The sequence below is a fragment of the Psammomys obesus genome, unplaced genomic scaffold, assembly GCF_907164565.1.
Source record: "Psammomys obesus unplaced genomic scaffold, mPsaObe1.curated_primary_1811, whole genome shotgun sequence".
NCBI classification, from domain to species: Eukaryota; Metazoa; Chordata; class Mammalia; order Rodentia; family Muridae; genus Psammomys; species Psammomys obesus.
The window spans coordinates 9,325,124-9,343,136 of NW_026590062.1; the positions used below are offsets into that span (position 1 = coordinate 9,325,124).

The following is an 18,013-nucleotide window of genomic DNA, read 5'->3' on the forward strand; positions in this document are numbered from 1 at the left end:
TGTGTGTGTGTGTGTGTGTGTGTGTGTGTGTGTGTGTGTGTGTGTGTATTACACAGGGTCTCAGTATGAACACAAACTGGTCTGCAACTTTGCCTCCTGAGTACTGGGACTAAAGTGTTTGTGCCACCATGCCTAGCAGGGTACCCAATGTTTATTGCGCCCCTACAGTGTGCAAGAATTGGGCAGAGAACTTATGGAGCCATCCCCCGCCTCCCCTGTGGCTTCCACTGCTCTGGAAACAGGCCAAGAAATAAACTGTAGAATAACATAAAGTACAAAAGAGCATGGGTGTGCTGAGAGCCGGGGAGGCCAGCTGCTTTGCCTTAGGCCATCAGAAAAGGTCTCTGAGAGGAGGGGTTTTCTTGTTCTTCTCTTTCTTCCTGGGTTTTCAAGACAGGGTTTCTCTGTGTAGCCCTGGCTGTCCTGGAACTTGCTATGTAGATCAGGCTGGCCTCGAACTCAGAGATCTGCCTGCCTCTGCCACCTGAGGTTTTTTTCCCACAAACTTTGGCTGGAATACGTGCAAGAGGAAGAAAAGAGGGAGACCCTATCAGAAGCAGGTGGCTTGGCATATGATGTCTCTATTTCAGGAATTTCAAACCATCGAAGTAGCTTCTTTTTCACTGATGTGTATGTGTGTGTGTTAGTGTGCTCAGCACACGAAAGCATGGGGCCTTGGCTGCTGTTCACTGAGTGTAAGGGGTTTGAAGGGTCTTGCCTTCCCAGTTCTTTGATTGGCCTCTTTCTGGTATCAAGAGGTCTCTGGACTGCAGAGGGAGGGTAGGAAGCATGTAGGCACAAATGACACCAATGTAACAGTGGCCAGAGCACTTTGAGTGAGGAAACCAGACTTCAGAGACAGCTCGATGTTTAGCAGAGGTCACACAGCTGGGTACTCAGGGGCTCCTTACTGCCCAGCTTTTGCTGTCCTTCACAATAGCCCTGCAGGCTAGAGGGAGATGCTGTGGTCCCAGGCCACATCCGGTTTGCCTCTTGTCTGGCTTAGTAGGTTCTGCGGGGCAGGAGGTTGTTTTTGCTTTAGAACTTGGATGTCCTTCAGAAGGGCATGTGACTTCCCAGAATGCCAAGCGGCCATGTGGGATTAGCATGTAATTGGCTGCCGGTGCATGACCCCTGAGCCCAGCGTCCTCTGAGTTCTCCTGGGTGGAAGTGGAGCCTTAGGAAAGAAAGGGCTGTGGGGAGGTGGCCTGTCCCCTAGGCCAGAGCCAGCAGGGTGCCACCCTGTACTGCAGACTGAGAGCAGGCTGGGAGAGGTCTGGGCTTTGGGGAGGGAGGGATATTCCTCAGAGAGGTCATGTGGCAGGAGGCCAGCATCAGAAGACTTGCCTCGCTGACTCATCCTGTTGTCACTGAGACAATGAGAATGTATGTCTCCCCACGTCATGTTGTGTGTGAGCATGTGAGTGTGTGTGTGTGTGTCCTTCCAGGCTGACCCTAAGGATGGGGATGAGGGAGCAGAAGTGAGAGACCGAACAAGAGGCGTCACTGTGCAGAGTCGGTAGCCGGCTGCTGTCGGGCAGAGCTGGGTAAAACACATCTAACAATAGCTGGCTGTATGGTTGCAGGGACAGGGTGTCCCTTCTCTCCGAGCCTGTTTCTCACTCTTGGAAGTAAAATCCACCGAGCTGTTTCCCAGGCCTTTTGTGTCCAAGAGGGTAATGCCCCTCTCCCCAGCATGGCAGACCCAAGGCTAATGTGCTGGGTGTGGGGTGTGACCAAGTCTGTGAGCCTACAGTGGGGCACTTTCAGACTATAAACTGCTCATAGAATGCGTTCGCAGAGTGCCGTCACAGGTGCACAAGGCCCTGGGTTCCCTCCCCCAGCATTGCATAAACTATGGTGGTACATGCCTGGAATCCCAAGTCTAGGGAGGTAGAGGCAGGAGGATCAGAAATGCAAGGTCATCCCTAGCACATAGTGTGTTCTAGGCCAGCCTACGTGACACTAAGACTCTCCCTCCCCAAATTCTCCCAGCATCCCCGCTGGAGACAGAGGTGTTTGTCCACTCCTGATTCCCTCCCCTGGGCTGGGGCTCCTGGGGTCATGGCACCAGCTCTGCTCTCTGGCTGCATCCTTTCCTATCCTCCCTGCTCCGATAATGCCATCCCACGCACCAACCTCTGACCTCTCTAACACTCGAACTGTTGAGATTGCAGTCCCTCTCATCTCAGCCCAGCCTGAAACACACACACACACACACACACACACACACACACACACACACACAACTCAGCACTTTCACTTCTAGGGCCTTTCCCTGACAAAATACTCTGACCCGTGCAGGGAGTCATATGTGAGGAAGTCTGCGGTGGGTCATGTGAGTCACTCCCTGGGGGAGACTCTTAGTGTCTTAGAGGGCTTGGGAATGCTGTTGTCCTCGGAAAGACGACAGTGAGGTAAGGGACAGAGAAGTGACCAGTGGCTTGCCTGGCCCTGGAATCCCACATGTGCCCATGCCAACACTTGGGAAGTGGAGGCAGGAGGATCTCTGTTAATTTAAGGCCAGCCTGGCCTACTGTGAATTCCAGGACAGCCAGGAACACATAGTCTCTGACCTTATTTCTTTATTTTGGTTTTTTGAGACAGGTTTTCCCTGTGTAGCTTTGGCTGTCCTGGAATTACTCTGTAGACCAGGCTGGCCTCTGATTCAGAGATCTGCCTGCCTCTGCCTCCCAAGTTCTGGCATTAAAGGCCTCAAAGAGGGGAAGGTTAGGAGGAGCTACAGAGAGTCTGCCTGTCTGTCTGTCCTGGTCCCAGCAGACTCTGCTCCATGTGGATCCTTCGATGTCTTAGTTTCCTTACCAAGGACCTGACTTTGTTGCAGCCACACAGGACCCATGTTTGTTTAAAGCCAGCCCTGTGCCTGGTGCACTCAGCTCATTCTTCATGTTTCATCTTTACTGATGTTGCTCGTATGTGACGTTGATTATAGAGAAAGCAAATTGCAGAAACGAGACCCAGGGTGTCCTGAGTTCTGGAAACCAGCTGAATGATAGGACCTTGACTAACGTAAAGGAGAGGGAAAGTCTCCATAAGGATGTGTTTGCTTGAAACTGGCAACAGGAAACAGGAGATCTAGTCATGATGTGTGTGTGTATGTGTTTGTGTGTGTGAACAGGAGATCTAGTCATATATGTATGTATGACATACATATATGTATGTATGACATATATGTACATATCTAGTCATATGTATGTATGTATGCATGCATGTATGTGTGTGTGTATAATTTTAAGCATATATTTTTTATTATTTTTAATTATGCACCTGTGTTTCAGTGTGTGCACATGACGCAGGTGCCCTGCCAGGCCAGAGGCATCAAATCTGTCGCCAGCTTAGGTACTGAGAACCTAATGTGAGTCCTCTGCAAGAGCAGTACGTGTTCTGAATCACTGAGCCATCTCTCCAGACCGTATTGTTTTGTTTTGAAACAAACACGTATTCATGAATTACTGTGCTAAGTTGAATTTATTACATTTATTTATCTATTTGTTTTGTTTTTGGTATTTTGAGAAAATTTCTCTGTGTATCTCTGGCTGCCCTGGAACTCACTCTGTAGACCAGGCTGGCCTCGAACTCACAGCAGTCCACCTGCCTCTGCCTCCTGAGTGCTGGGATACAGGTGTGCATCACCAGTGCCCTCGATATTTATCTGTTTTTTGTTTGTTTGTTTGTTTCTTTTTTTTTTTAATGTATAATGGGGGAGCATGAATGTGGAGGTCAGAGGACAACTTACAGACTCGATTTCACCACTTGGGACCTAGTGATCAAATTCAGGCCATCAGGCTTGGTGCTCAGCAAGCAGCTTTATCCACTGAGACATCTTGCTGGTCCATAGGTTTGCTTATTTATTTATTTTAAACAAAAACGTCCAGTGGATACCTTTGGGTTATAGGGGGTTAGGGACAGGCTGAAGGGAGGTCATGCTCAAGTGCTGAGATGAGTCTAATCTGGTCTCCCAGCAGGGTGGGGGTGGTGGCACACTCCTTTAATCCCAGCACTCAGGGAGGCAGAGGCAGGTGGATCACTGTGAGTTCCAGGCCAGCCTGGTCTACAGAGCGAATTCCAGGACAGCCATGCTACACAGAGAAACCCTGTTTCAAAAAACCAAAACAAACAAACAAGAACAACAAAAAACAGAAAAAACAATCTGGTCTCCCTTGGTGTCTTCTGTTACCCTTATCGCCTGCCTTCCCTTATCGCCTGCCTTCCCTTTGCGCAGTGTCGAGCTGTGTGTGGCCTGAACACTTCTGACCGCTGCAACTTCGTCAGGATGAACCCCGACTGCCACAGTGATGGAGGCTACCTGGATTACCTCGAGGGCCTCTTCTGCCACTTTCCCCCCAACCTCCTCCCTCTGGCCATCACCCTCTATGTGAGTTTGTGCCCTGGGGACCTGGCAAGGGGCATATGTCTCTGAAGAGATGTAACTGTCCCTTTTCCTGGTCCCCACCAGGTTTTCTGGCTGCTTTACCTCTTTCTGATCCTGGGAGTCACCGCAGCCAAGTTGTGAGTATAGCCTGGGATCATATACAGCTTACAGATGGGAATATGCAATCCTGGGAGCTGAAATCCAGTGACCTGGTTTTGGGAAATGATGGGGCAGGGGCCGGTCACTGTGAGCATGCTCATTGTTGGCCATGTTTGGTGAAAGGTCCTCACGCATGTGTGTGCAGGGGCTTATGGACACCAAAGGTCAATCTCAGGTGTTGCTTTTTTGTTTGTTTGTTTTTGTTTTAAGGGACAGGATATCTCTGTGTAGCCCTGGCTGGCCTGGAACTGGATTTGTAGACCAGGCTGGCCCCGCCTGCCTCTGCCTTTGCCTCCTGAGTGCTGGCATTAAAGGCGTGCCACCACATCCCAGCTTCCGGTGTTATTCTTAAGGACACTACGCATTCTGTTTTTTGAAATGGACTCTCTCACTAGCCTGGGCTTACTGATTGAGATAGACTGGCTGGCCAGAGAACCCCCGTATACTCAACAGGAGGGGTTACAAAGACAACGCCACCATGTCCATCTTTTTCGCATGGGTCCCGGGGATTGAACTCAGGTCCTCATGTTACAAGGCAGGTGCCTTACTGCCTTGACTCCCCTCCCTGCAGACCCTGACAGTTGGCTCTTCCTCCTCTAGCTTCTGTCCTAACCTGTCAGCCATCTCCACCAGCCTCAAGCTCACCCACAACGTGGCAGTATCCTTTGATCCAGCTCCTTGGTGCCGAGGTCGTGGGAGGCAGGGACTCAGGGTGGCGGAGATGGCGCCAGGAAATGGTCTGCATGGAACCCCCTTGACGTACTTCCCCATGGTGTCACCTTCCTGGCCTTTGGGAACGGTGCCCCTGATATCTTCAGTGCGCTGGTGGCTTTCTCAGACCCTCGTACTGCCGGCCTGGCCATCGGGGCTCTGTTTGGTGAGCACAGCCTCCCTGGGCTGTGGAGGTGTGGGGATCCCCTGGGTGCAGGCTCCTGAGCTCTGGCCTGCTGTGTTTCAGGCGCGGGGGTGCTTGTCACCACTGTGGTAGCTGGGGGCATCACCATCCTACACCCCTTCACGGCCGCCTCCAGGCCCTTCCTCAGGGACATCGCTTTTTACATGGTGGCTGTGTTCCTGACCTTCACTGCACTCTATCTCGGCAGGATCACGCTGGCGTGGGCACTGGGTGAGCAGTCGGGGCTAGTCCAGGACAGAGTCTCTAGAAATGTCTGAGGACAGAGAGACTGATTTGATTCAAAGTGACAAACACTACTGAAGCCAGCAAGTGATAAACAAAGGGAGGGGGCGGAACCCGTTCAGATGTGAGCGTGACCTCAGGGGCCTCACAGCAAAACTGGTCAGTTCTGATTAAGAGAGGCCGATCCGATAGGAGGGTCAGGGAAGCCAGGAAGGGACACACGGCCCATGGACTCCCCCATTTCCCTGGCAAGAAGGCAGGGGTAGGTAAGTGGGAGCCTGGCAAGCTGGAGCCTTCCGGCATGCATTCTAGCCATACAAGAGAATAGGCCAGAGACAGGGTAGCCCAGTGGGGAGATATCGGAGACCATATCCCAGACTCTAACTTCCTCCGTGGTGGTTTAACGGTTACCGTCCACCCGTTTCTGATGGAGGGGTTCCAAGGTATACAGGCATGAAAGGTGGACCTAGAATAGTAAGCTAAAGGTACAGCCATAGAGACGGCGCTCGCCCACCAGTGAGCGTGCTAGACACCTGTAGCCTGGATGCCACCTGGGGACGGTTTGCCCCTCTGCCCGCAGGTTACCTGGGCCTCTACATATTCTATGTGGCCATAGTCATCCTGTGCACTTGGGTCTACCGGAGGCATCGGAGCAGCTCTCTGGCCCACTCCATGCCCGAGACACCAGGTAAGGAACCTCCACGAGGGGAAGGAGGGGACCGGGCCCCTCTGTCCTTCCTTGCTACCTCGTCATGTCCCCCAAGGCCAGTCTGTTCTCTGCCTGGCCATCTTTTCTCCATGCAATTTCCACCCTGCCTGGGCCACAGCCATCCCCTGGTTTGTGCCAGCAAGGTGCAGAACCTTCTCCTCCAGGGTCACAGTGTAAGGAGTACGAATTAAATCATGATGATCACAACAGAGCTTTTATATGAAAGAGGTTTATTAGATGATATGAAGAGAGGGACAGAAGGGAGAACAGGACATAATGGGGGGAAAGACAGAGGAGGGGCGCCCCCCACAGAGAAAGAAAAGAGTAGCAAAAGAGGAGAGACCAAGAGAGGCCAAGAGAGAAAAGACCAAGAGGTTGTCCCTTTAAGGGGCAGGGTAACCACGCCTTCCAGGTGTGGCCACCTGGCGGGCGACATAATGGCATCATAGGTTACTAGGCAACCCAGAAGCAGGTTTGGTTCCAAAATCCTAACACACAGGTCTCCACACACTACCACAGTTGGCATCTCTCTATTAGTGGAGTGCTCGTCTGTCCTTGGGAAGAGTCTATGTGCACGGACCCTGTAGGCGCGGGGACAGAGCACAGGTTCACCCATATGCACAAGCGCACTGCACCCTCGATGACACATGCACACGAGTATGTAGGGCATTCAGAACACACAAAAATCCCCAGCACGCACGCACGCATGCGCGTGCGCACACACGCACACATGCAAACAGATGCACTCACAAATGCCCACACTACAGGCAGACACAAGCAGCACACAGGATTCGGGTGCCAGGCATGCTACTTGGTTTCATCCGCTTGGAGACACTTCTACTTCACAGCCTCAGACTCTGAGAGAAATCCCAAAGCCAAGGAGCTGGAGCAGGGCAGACCCAGTCCTCCAGCCACAGGCGCAAACTTAGACCCTGAAGGCCACACCCCGGAACGCACAAACCATTCTGGTACCAGGCTGCATAAAGCCTGTCTGTGTTAGCTGTGAGCCTGCAGAGGACAGCACTGTCTCATTTCTGGCATAGAGCAGGGGCTGAGGGTCCTCCTACAGGAAGCCTGCTGGGATTTCCCCTCCTAAGCAAGCTTAGAATTCTAAGCAAGCTGTTGGATAGAATTCAGAGCCTGTCCCTCTGCTGTGTCTGGAAAGAGACAAATGATTCTGAGAGAGGCCGAGGTCACAGAGGGGCAGAAAGAAGATTGTACCTGCCCCCGTCTAGTGGTGGGGGGAAAGGAGGCACTCTCCCCTGAGGTTTCTCTTCCCAGGTTCCAGGCCTAATGAGAGCCGGAACTTTAGAGGAACATTCTAGACAAAACAAAGCATCGTAGTTATGTGTTGGGTGTGCTGGCAGAGCCCTGTAACCCAGCACGTGGGAGGCAGCAGCAGGAAAATCAGAAGTTCCAGGCTAGGGCTGACAAGATAGCTCAGCCAATAAAGGTGCTTGCCACCAAGCCTGACTACCTGAATGTGATCCCCAGGGTCCTCACATGGGACGAAGAAAACCAACTCCTGTTAATTGTCCTCTGACCTCTACATGGGTGCTCTAGGACATGTGTGCATGCCCCTATATAATTACAAACATGTATGATATATATTATACATATTTAAACTTCTAGGACAGCCTGGAATACACAGCAAGAAAAAGAAAAAAAAAAAAAAAAAAAAGGCAGTGTAGCCACCAGGCACTAACCTGCCTGCTCGGTATTGGACGGCACATTGCCACAGCCTGACATGTCATGGTCCCGCAGTGTGTGTAGCCATTGCTGAGAGAGCTAAAGTGAGGGACTCAGACAGAGTGTATGTCTGGCATGGACAGAGTCCTGGGTTCCATTGCCCGTGCTGTAGAAAGTGGGCAAGGAGGTGCACGCCTATTATCCCAGTGCTGGGGGGATGAAGGCTGGAAGTTCAGGGTCAGCCTGGGCTGTGTAAAATCCTGCCAAGGAAGGAGGCGGATAAAGAGGAAGGGATGGAGGGAGGAGGGAAGGCCTGGACACTGGCATGTTAACTCGGCCCTGTCCCAGAGGTGACCCCCTGACCCAGCATGGTTCTGGAGGGTTCTGGGATGTCAGGGCATGTTGACCATGTCCGCCCTGTACCTGTCTCCCACAGAGATACTGTCTGATTCAGAGGAGGACCGGGTATCTTCCAACACCAACAGCTATGACTACGGTGAGGCCTGGGCCCGTGGGAGTAAGCACACCAGGGGACCAGCCTTCCCTGGGCTCAGCTGGGGCTCAGGGGACCTCTGCTGGGCTGGGAGGGCAGGGGAGGCAAAGAGAATAGGCCTCCTGGATGAGCCTCTCAGCCACACCTGCCCTACCTGGTCACACAGGAGATGAATACCGGCCTCTGTTGCTGGGTCAGGAGACCACTGCCCAGATCTTGATCCAAGCCCTGAATCCCTTGGACTACAGGAAGTGGAGGACCCAGACGATGGCCTTCAGGCTCCTGAAGGTAGTCAAGGTAAGAAGCGGGGACTCAGGATCCAGGTTCCCAGCCTGCGACTGTCATACAGTGTGGGTCTTTGTTTTATTTTGCTTTGTTTTTGAGACAGGTCTTACTGTGTAGTCCTGGCTGTTCTGGAACTCGCTGTGTAGACCCAGCTGACCTTGAACTCCCAGAGATCCACTTGCCTCTGTCTCCTGAGTCTTGAGGTTAAAGGTGTGTGCCACCGTGCCTGGCCACTGTGACCTTTCAGCTGGAGTCCACTGAAATGCCCTTTTAATGGCCATCCTGGGCTGCAGTGGGGAAACCATATTCCAGACTCTTAACTTCTGCTGTTCTAACTTCCTCCATGGTAGCTTAACGGTGACCTGACCCAAGGCTGTCTACCCTCTATAGAGGAAGAAAAGTGTCTGCCCTGGACAGGGAAACCCATCTATAGTGGCCTGGGTAGATTTTAGGTCTCCTTATTTCAGGAATAGAGAATGAACTATGTTTATAGGCCTGTAGCTATGACGTCATTGGAGCCGCAGTTCCCTTCAGTAGAAAATGGGAATTGTGGGGCTGCGGACATAGCTTGTTAGTGGAGCCCTTGCCTGACACAGTGAGGGCCTGGGTCCAGTCCCTACAGTGCGTAAATGAGGTGTGGCACGCATGCCTCAGTTCTTGGCACTGAGGAGGTGGAAGCAGAGACGGGACAGCGTGTGTGTAGGCGTAGGCATGGAGCTGGGCCTGGTTGTGGGTGCTCTGCGGTACCAGAGCTCTCCAGAGTTGGAGAGCTTCTGCTGACATCCCACCAAGCTCCCCACCTGCTGCCTCCAGCTGACACCCTCCCACTCCCCGTTGACCCCGCCCACTCCCCGTGACTCCTCTCATTCCCCAGTGACTCCACCCACTCCCCACTGACTCCTCCCACTCCCCCAGTTGCCTGTGGAGTTTTTGCTGCTGCTCACAGTACCGGTCGTGGACCCTGACAAGGAGGATCGGAATTGGAAGCGGCCACTCAACTGTCTGCATCTGGTCATCAGCCCCCTGGTCCTGGTCCTGACCCTTCAGTCAGGTGTCTGTGAGTACCCTTCCCCCACCGCCTCCCTCCGCCTCTTACTTCCGGAATCCTTCCAGGGCATGCTTATCCAAGGCACTTCCCTCTCAGTGGTCCAGCCCTTCCCCCTGCAGGAGGAGCTGTGAAAGGGCCGAATCCAGTCCTCTGCTTGTCGCCATCGAAGATTGAGGAGGGCTGGGGTTTGGGTGGGGCCAGGTGGAGCACTTGCCTAGCAGCTGAGGTGCTGGGTTTCATGTTCAGTTCTTTAAAAAAAAAAGGAAAAAACTGGGCACGGTGGTACATATCTGTAATTCCAGCAGTCCAGGAGGCAGAGGCAGGCGGATCTCTGTGAATTCGAGGCCAGCCTGATCTACAAAGTGAATCCAGGACAGCCAAGGCTATACAGGGAAACCTAAAAAGTGGCTGGAGAGATGGCTCAGTGATTAAGAGCACTGGCTACTCTTCCAGAGGACCCAGGTTCAATCCCCAACACGTACACGGAAGCTCACACCTGCCTATTACTCCAGTTCCAAGGCAGACATACATGCAAGCAAAATACCACCATACATAAAAATAAACATTGAAAAAAAATTTAAAAATTACAGAACAAGGCTGGGCATTGTAGCAAACTCTTTCAATCAACCCTAGCACTTGGGAGGCAGAGGCAGGCAGCTCTCTAAATTTGAGGCCAGCCTGGTCTATATAATGAGTTCCAGGACAGCCAGGGCTATACAGTGAGACCCTGTCTTAAAAAAAAAAATTTACAGGATGGGAGGCTTCACATCAAATCCAGCTTTATCATCTTGCAGTCTAGGCAAGGGTCCTGAAGGAAAACCTGGCCAGAGCCCAGAGATGGCTCTCCAAATGGGTTTAAGCTGCAGGTGTGGTCCAAGGGCTGTCCGTTGCCCTCAGCGTGACTCTTGGGCCCCCTCCACACTGGCTTTCCCCATGATTCCCAGAACTGCAGTTTCATTTCTGCCTTGTTCTGGCTGAGGAACACACAGATTCCCCAGGCACTTTCTAGTCTTAGTCCTGTTTTTTCTTGTGTTCTGAGGTAACTCACACTGTTCATTTCCCTGTCTCCTGGTGACTCCCCTCAACCAGGGTCAGTGAGGTAGGAGTTGGGCAAAGGCATGGGTGAGCATCATGTGATTTTCAGGCCAGGGTGAACCCAGAATCACGTTTGTGTGAGTGTGTGTCCAGTTTACGGAAGGATGTAGGGGAGGGGGAAGAGGAAGGGAGATGGGGTTGCCTGGGAGCCTGGTCCCTTGCAGGCTCTGTGCCTACCTCCCGCCAGGGCAAGCCTGTGGCCTACTTTGTTGTCACTGAGATGTTTTTCTAGGGTGGAACCCAGGGCCTCACACAGCTAAATGTGAATATGCCTGTGCTTTAGCCCCAGTTCTTATTTTTTTTTATTTAAGTTTCAGTATGTAGCCGAGGCTGGCCTTGAACTCACTACCTAGCAGAGGATGACCATGAACTGCCTGCTCTTTCTGCCTCCATCTCTCTTGTGCTAAGATTATAGGCCTGCACCACAATTTCCGGTTGTGTGACAGTGGAGAAGAAACTTAGGCTTCCTGCAAACTAGGCTGCTTCCTCAACATGCTTCCCTCCCCTTCTTTCTGGCATCTTGAGGCGCTGTTTCATGCATCCCAGACAACCTTGAACTCTCTGTGTAGCTGAGGCTGGCCTTGAACTTCTGAACTTACTCAACGCCCCTGTGTCACTGTGGGGGAAGGTGGGAGAGAGTGGGGAGCCAAGGCTGGGGGATCCCAGCTCGCTTTCTTGCCCCACAGATGGCCTCTATGAGATCGAAGGCCTCCTTCCCATCTGGGCTGTGGTGGTGATCGTGGGCACAGCCCTGGCTTCGGTGACCTTCTTTGCCACGTCTAACAGAGAACCTCCTAGACTGCACTGGGTAAGAACTGGAGGCCGATGGGTGGCCTGGGTGTAGTTTTTGGGGTGGTTTGGTGAATGGCAAAGTCTACCCTACAGGGGAGCCGAGTCCCAAGCCATTTGCCTGTTCCGGCTTCTTCTTATGGGCTTATTTTATTGAGCTATTACTCACATACTTGTCAATCGTTTATGCTTTGTTTCTTATTTTTGTTCCATTATTTTCGGGGTTTTTAGGTTTATTTATTTTCTGTGCGTGAGTTGCTTCCATGTGTATCTGTGCACCGTGTGCATGCCTGATACCCTAAGAGACCAGCAGAGGGCGCAGGATCCCCTGGAACAGGAGTTACCCGTGTTATGGGCCACCCAGTGTGGGTGGGGAACTGACCAAGATCCTCGTTCATTGTGTACTTTCTTAGCGGCATAGCAAACTCCTCCAGCCCCTATTTTGTTGTTGTTGTTGTGTTGTGTTTTGGCACAAAGCCTTTTGTAACCCAGAATGACCTTGGACTCATGAGCCACCCCCTGCCTCCAGTTCCCAGTGCTGGGATCAGGTATGTGCCCCTGTATCGGTTTTGGTTATGTTTCATGGTGCTGAGGACAGAACTCAGGGCTCAGGCACACTAGGCCAGCGCTAACGGGTGTGTCACATTCAGAGCTGTGCCACCACCACTAGTCAGCGGCCAGACATGTGACCTCTTTAGAACTGTGTAGGCCGGGAGCAGCTGCCTCACCGGCCCCTGCAGCGCTCTCTAGATTTGCCTCTTCTGGAGCTTTCTTCCCCCATTTCTGTATTTCCTTGAAAAATTTGTTTTGTTACATTTGTGTGTCTGTGTGTGTGTGTGTGTGTGTGTGTGTGTGTGTGTGCAGGAGCCATGGTGTAGTTGGGGAGGTCAGAGACAACCTGTAGAAGGTGGCTTTCTCCTTCCCACCATCACTGCTGCAGCCATTTTTCAGTGACAGCACGCCCTCTGCTTTGGCTATTCAGCTATTAGAAATATAATAATACATGTTTAACATTTTCACTTTTAAATACTAACTAGAAAAACCTTGTAAGTATTTGGTTAAAAGCCTGGTGCGGATGTTTTTATTTCATTGTGTACTCTCCTGGGGAGTGGGTCATGGGGTTGCGGTGACTATGTGTTTTGCTTTCTGAGGAACTTGGGGCTGTTGCCCAAGAGAGCAGCTGCATTTCTTTCTGTTCTCGTTCTTCCCGGCCTCCAGGTCTCTGTGTAATGGTCAGGTGTTTTGCCCAGCGGTTTGTTTCCTCCAAAACTTTAAACTCATTTTTTTCACTGTTTTGAGAACTGGTCTCTTGTAGCCCAGGCTAGCCTCAAGCTTGCTACGTAGGCAGGGAGGGCTTCTGCGCCTCCTGCCTCCACTTCCCAAGTGCTGATAACAGTTGGTGCTGGGAATCAGACCTGGGGCTTTTCACCTGCTAGGCCAGCACTTCACCAGCTGAGCTGTGTCCACAGCCCCAAGGTTTTCGATTTTTGAGACAGGTTTCACTATGTAGACCAGGCTGTCCTCAAACTCAGTCTCACAGAGATCCACATGCTTCTGCCTCGAGTGCCCAAGGCATGAACAAATTTTTCACTTAAAAACATTTTTTTTTTTTTCTGAGACACTGTCTCACTAAGTAGCCCTGGCTGTCCTTGAACTCACAGATACTCATTTGTCCCTGCCTCCCAAATACTGCGATTAACACAACCACCTGACTCAAGTTTTTCACTTTTAAATAGTTACTAATAGGCGAAAAATTAAGGCTGGCAAGATGTTTCAGTGAGTAAAAGCACTTGCCAAAAAGTCTGATGACGTGAGCTTTGCCCCCAGAAACCACACAATGGAGAGAGAGAACTGACTTCCAGAAAGCTGTCCCCTGCCTAACATGCACGAATTAAGTCACTGCAAGCTCATAAGGCTTGAGTACTGTCGGGCAAATACCCTGCCACTGGGTCACACCTTGAGTTGCAGGTACCTGCTACCTGGTTTACATTTAAGACCCTGAGGCTGTGACCTGCTGGGGACCGGCTGGGCCCCTATCTGGATCTCCATTCTCTCCGCAGCTCTTCGCTTTTCTGGGCTTCCTGACCAGTGCCCTGTGGATCAACGCAGCTGCCACTGAGGTGGTGAACATCTTGAGGTCCCTGGGCGTGGTCTTCCGCCTGAGCAACACTGTCCTAGGGCTCACCCTCCTGGCCTGGGGGAACAGCATTGGAGGTGACTTGGGGCTCCGGGGTGTCTCTTCCTTAGCCACAGTCGTATCTAAGAAAGGACATCCAGGGTGTGTCTCCTCTGTGCCAGTGGGTGCCCACTGTCATTTTTAAGTGGCTGAAATTGGGGTGGGGAGAACTGTCACTAAACCACCACTGGGCGGGAAAATCCTACAGAGGCCTTCCCACCTTGATGCGTGAATGCTCTGCAGCATCCCGGAGGTCAGGCAGGACATGAAACCCATTTCAGCCAACTGTGTTCAATGTATACGTGGGGGTGTGATACACCAGCTGTCACGTCTACACGCCTATGGCACCTGTGTAGCCACAGCGGCCAGTTATACACTGAACAGGAACATTCCAGTGTGAGCTGGGAGTCCAGAACCTAGCTGTCTTCAGCTCAGCTCTTTTACCTAAAGCACATGAAGTCCTGTGAGACCTTGTAGGGTACCATGCTACACCCCTAAGGGGGCTTCCAGTGACAGAGAGTGGCAAAAGGGAATTGGAGGATTCTGTCTCCCCCAGAGGGCCTTCCCCAGTGTTTGTTGACTCACTAGCTGTGTAGACAGGAGCCTGCCCCTCACAGCCCATCATTCTCTCTGTGCAGATGTGTTCTCAGATTTCACACTGGCCCGCCAAGGCTACCCTCGGATGGCATTCTCCGCCTGTTTTGGTGGCATCATCTTCAGTATCCTTTGTGGGGCTTCTCTGAACCTTGGCGTGGTGTCCCCAATCTGAGAGTCACAGGCAGACTCGATCCCACCCATGGGACTGGCCGAGGACCTGTGGCTTCCCCTTTGCATTTGTAGATGGGGGACTTGAGATTCCAGCCTTGTAGGACTCTTGTGACAACCTAAACCTCAGGTTCGTATGAAGGAAGCAACCTGGACCCATCCAGAGGTGGCCCTGCCCCTTCACCTGCCCCACCCGCAGCTTCTGTGTGGCGCAGGGGTATGGTGACTTAGCTCCAGTTTCCCAGTCTGCTGAGTGTGAGTGCGCACAAGTATCGGGCGTTTTGGACACCCCACTTGACTCACAGTTTGCTGAGGGCAAACTGGGCTCTTGGCACCCATTTTATTAGAGACCTTAGCACCATGGTGTGTGTGTGAACCACTGTGAGGGAGGGCTACCAGGCTGGGCTTGGGCTCCAGTAAAGCTTCCTGAACTGGCTGCAGACATCCTGGTGGGTGTAGGGTTGGGCTGCCTGCTGCAGATCGCCCGGAACCATGCTGCGGAGGTGAAGGTGAGCCAACCATCTTGAGGGATGGCTAGTGTGATTACAGAATACCTTGAAAATCTTTTGCATAGGGGTTGAAAGGAGTTTCCTTGCAAGCAAAGTTTTTAAGGCACAGCCTGCGTGGAATGGGCAGGAGGTGGCCTGGGGTTTTGGTCTGAAATCTTGCTGTGTGCGGAGTGGGGCATCTTTGGGCTTTGTCATTGAAGTGGAGTGATGACACACCCTAACTTCCTGGATAAACATTCGTGGGCTGAGGGCCAAAGCTGGAAGTCAGATCCCAGTACTGTCCACAGGGAGTTGGGGTGGAACGTGGGGCCCAGCATGCTGAGAGAAGGATCTTAAACATACAGGATAGCCTGGGTTCCTGGAGTCTGGGAATCTGCCATCTGTGTCAGCTGGGGAGTCAAATCTATGGCTCACACATGCCAGTCATACATCACAACACCACTGCAATCCTAGGCCTGGGATCTGCTCTCTGTGCACGCAGGCTATGCAGTTTTACAGACCTGTGCATGGAAGCTGAAGGCAGACATCGAATGACCTCCTGTGACCCTCTTCCTCAGTCCCTCCAGACAGGAACTCCACTGACGCCGGAGTTCCCCAGCAGCAATCCTCCTGTCTCTACCCCTCTAGTGCTGGGGTCGCAGGCTTGTTAGGGGATCCAAACCCAGAGTCTCATGTTTATGCAGCAAGCATTTTTACCCACTGAGCTATCTCCCTGGTCACCCCCTTCTTTTTGATTCAGGTTCTCGGGTAGCCTGGGCTGGCCTTGAATTCTTAATCCTCCAGCTTCCTCCTGAGTGATGAGCTTGAGACACCATGCCCTACTTGCACAACACAGGGCTTCATGTTTGCCAGGCAAACACTCTCAGGAAATCTGCATTGTAAACAAGATTCCCCCCTGCCTCTGCCTCCCCCGGTGCTGGGCTCGAAAGTGTGTGCTTCCATGCCCAGTGGGGCCTATGTATGTCATACAAGGGATTCTGCCCAAGAATCTCCCTTCAAAGGCTGGAAAACTGCAGAAAGCAGGGCTGGGCAACTACTGTAGGCATGCGGGCCTCAGGTGAGATGTCTAGGCAGGATGCCTCTGTGACAGTCTACAGGAAGCTGCTGCACAGAGCACACAAACCCTGTGCACCCAGCCTAAGTGCTGGGATGGCACCCAGGGCCACCTGTGGTATCATTCCACAGAGCCCAGCAGTGGTAAAGAAGAGCCCGACAGACAGCTAAACAGATGCGAATAGCCACACAGCTGAGAGACCTGCCTACCAAAACGGTCATACCCCCACCCCAGGCCCTCTCAGACCCTGCTATGCTTGCTTCCCGCGTCTTGCCGGTCCAGTGTATTAATGTAGGAACACGTCCTCAGCTACACAGCAGTGAGCATGCAGCAGTATGCAGCCAGAACCTGACCTGGTGCACACTCGTAATCCCAATACTTGGGACACTGAGGCAGGAGGATTACCCCAAGTTTGAAGCCAGACTGAGCTACAGAACAAGGTCCAGTGCCCAGAAGGTTTGTTGGGTGACTGAGAATGTGGGCTCAGGTTAGCAAGGTGTTTTTGCCTAGCGTGCATGCAGCCCTGGGTTTGAACCCCCAGCACCCCCAAACTTGGTGTGGGGTGCATGGCTGCACAGGAGGCCAGGAAAAAAAGCCCAAGCAGGCGCAAGTGGAAGCTAGCAGATAAGGTCCCCTCTGCTTTGGAAGTCTGGAAGTTTGTTGACTACATATCGGAGCCTTGCCATTTCACATGGCAGACCCCGTAGCTGTGTGCCGAGGACCAAACATTGGCCCCTGCAAGGAGCCCATGGCCCAGGCGGCTCCTTGGATACTGAACCACCTCCCCTGTTCTCCCCACAGCTGGAGCCAGATGGACTACTGGTGTGGGTGCTGGCCAGCGCCCTGGGGCTCAGCCTGGTCTTCTCCCTGGTCTCTGTCCCGCTTCAGTGTTTCCAACTCAGCAAGGCGTACGGCTTCTGCCTGCTCCTCTTCTACGTCAGCTTCCTTGTCGTGGTCCTGCTCACAGAATTTGGGGTGATTCACTTGAAGAGGGTCTGACTGAAGCTGCTGGGCCTGGTGGTTTAGGCGTGATTTCCCCCTAGCTTCCTGAGGAGAGATCTGGAGCTCCAAGAAGGTGGCATATCACTGCGAGAGCAAAGATCCCAACAGCCTTAGTGTGGGGATCTGGAGGCTGGCTTTGCTGGCGACAATCTGGTGGAAACGACAGGAGTTTGAGTGGCTGCAGAGGCTCTGGGGAGGGCATCCTGCGAGCCCCATCGCTGCCGGCCTTTGGGCAGCCCTGGGCTTCCCTCGTAGGCTCTCCCACTGTCCAGTGTCAGCCGAGTCCCACACTAGTAGCACTGGCTGAACAGACTCAACACCTGGAAACCACACCGGTTTCTTGGCCTCCGAGTCAGTACGACTAAAGGAAATAGGTCAAGTGAACGGTAGTGCACGTACTGACATGGGTGGCCCCCAACCACTTGGGCCCTGCCCTGTCCAGTGACTGGCTGCCACATTGGATCTAGACTCTGCTCGAACTGTGAATTCAGGACTCTGGCTCCCCAGTCTACAGAACAGGAGCCAGCCTGGGTCCTGTGCCTACCTCAAGGGGAGCCAGGGGAGTGCTCCCCTCCCCCCCCTCGACATTACAAGGGCTGTGACCAGCCTTTTAAAAATGCTACTCATTCTCTGACTGCCTTCAGCTGTAACTAGATTTGACTTTTTTTTTTCTAAAAAATATAAAAGACGAGCTATTTCAAGTGTACTG

The 18,013-nt window shown here is 52.5% G+C and overlaps 1 protein-coding gene across 1 annotated transcript in view; it reads left to right on the plus strand.

Annotated features, from left to right (window-relative positions):
- Slc8b1 (solute carrier family 8 member B1) overlaps nucleotides 1-18,010 on the plus strand; it is a 20,565-nt gene extending 2,555 nt beyond the window's left edge. The window contains exons 3-16 of the mRNA XM_055606458.1: nucleotides 4,244-4,396; nucleotides 4,478-4,530; nucleotides 5,153-5,209; nucleotides 5,323-5,429; nucleotides 5,511-5,678; nucleotides 6,271-6,378; nucleotides 8,525-8,584; nucleotides 8,748-8,878; nucleotides 9,782-9,923; nucleotides 11,696-11,817; nucleotides 13,859-14,012; nucleotides 14,613-14,693; nucleotides 15,181-15,248; nucleotides 17,104-18,010. Of these exons, the coding sequence (XP_055462433.1) occupies nucleotides 4,244-4,396; nucleotides 4,478-4,530; nucleotides 5,153-5,209; nucleotides 5,323-5,429; nucleotides 5,511-5,678; nucleotides 6,271-6,378; nucleotides 8,525-8,584; nucleotides 8,748-8,878; nucleotides 9,782-9,923; nucleotides 11,696-11,817; nucleotides 13,859-14,012; nucleotides 14,613-14,693; nucleotides 15,181-15,248; nucleotides 17,104-17,301 (1,602 nt within the window). The 3' untranslated portion in view covers nucleotides 17,302-18,010. The remainder of the gene's footprint in view (nucleotides 1-4,243; nucleotides 4,397-4,477; nucleotides 4,531-5,152; nucleotides 5,210-5,322; nucleotides 5,430-5,510; nucleotides 5,679-6,270; nucleotides 6,379-8,524; nucleotides 8,585-8,747; nucleotides 8,879-9,781; nucleotides 9,924-11,695; nucleotides 11,818-13,858; nucleotides 14,013-14,612; nucleotides 14,694-15,180; nucleotides 15,249-17,103) is intronic.
- Nucleotides 18,011-18,013: the final 3 nt, after the last annotated feature.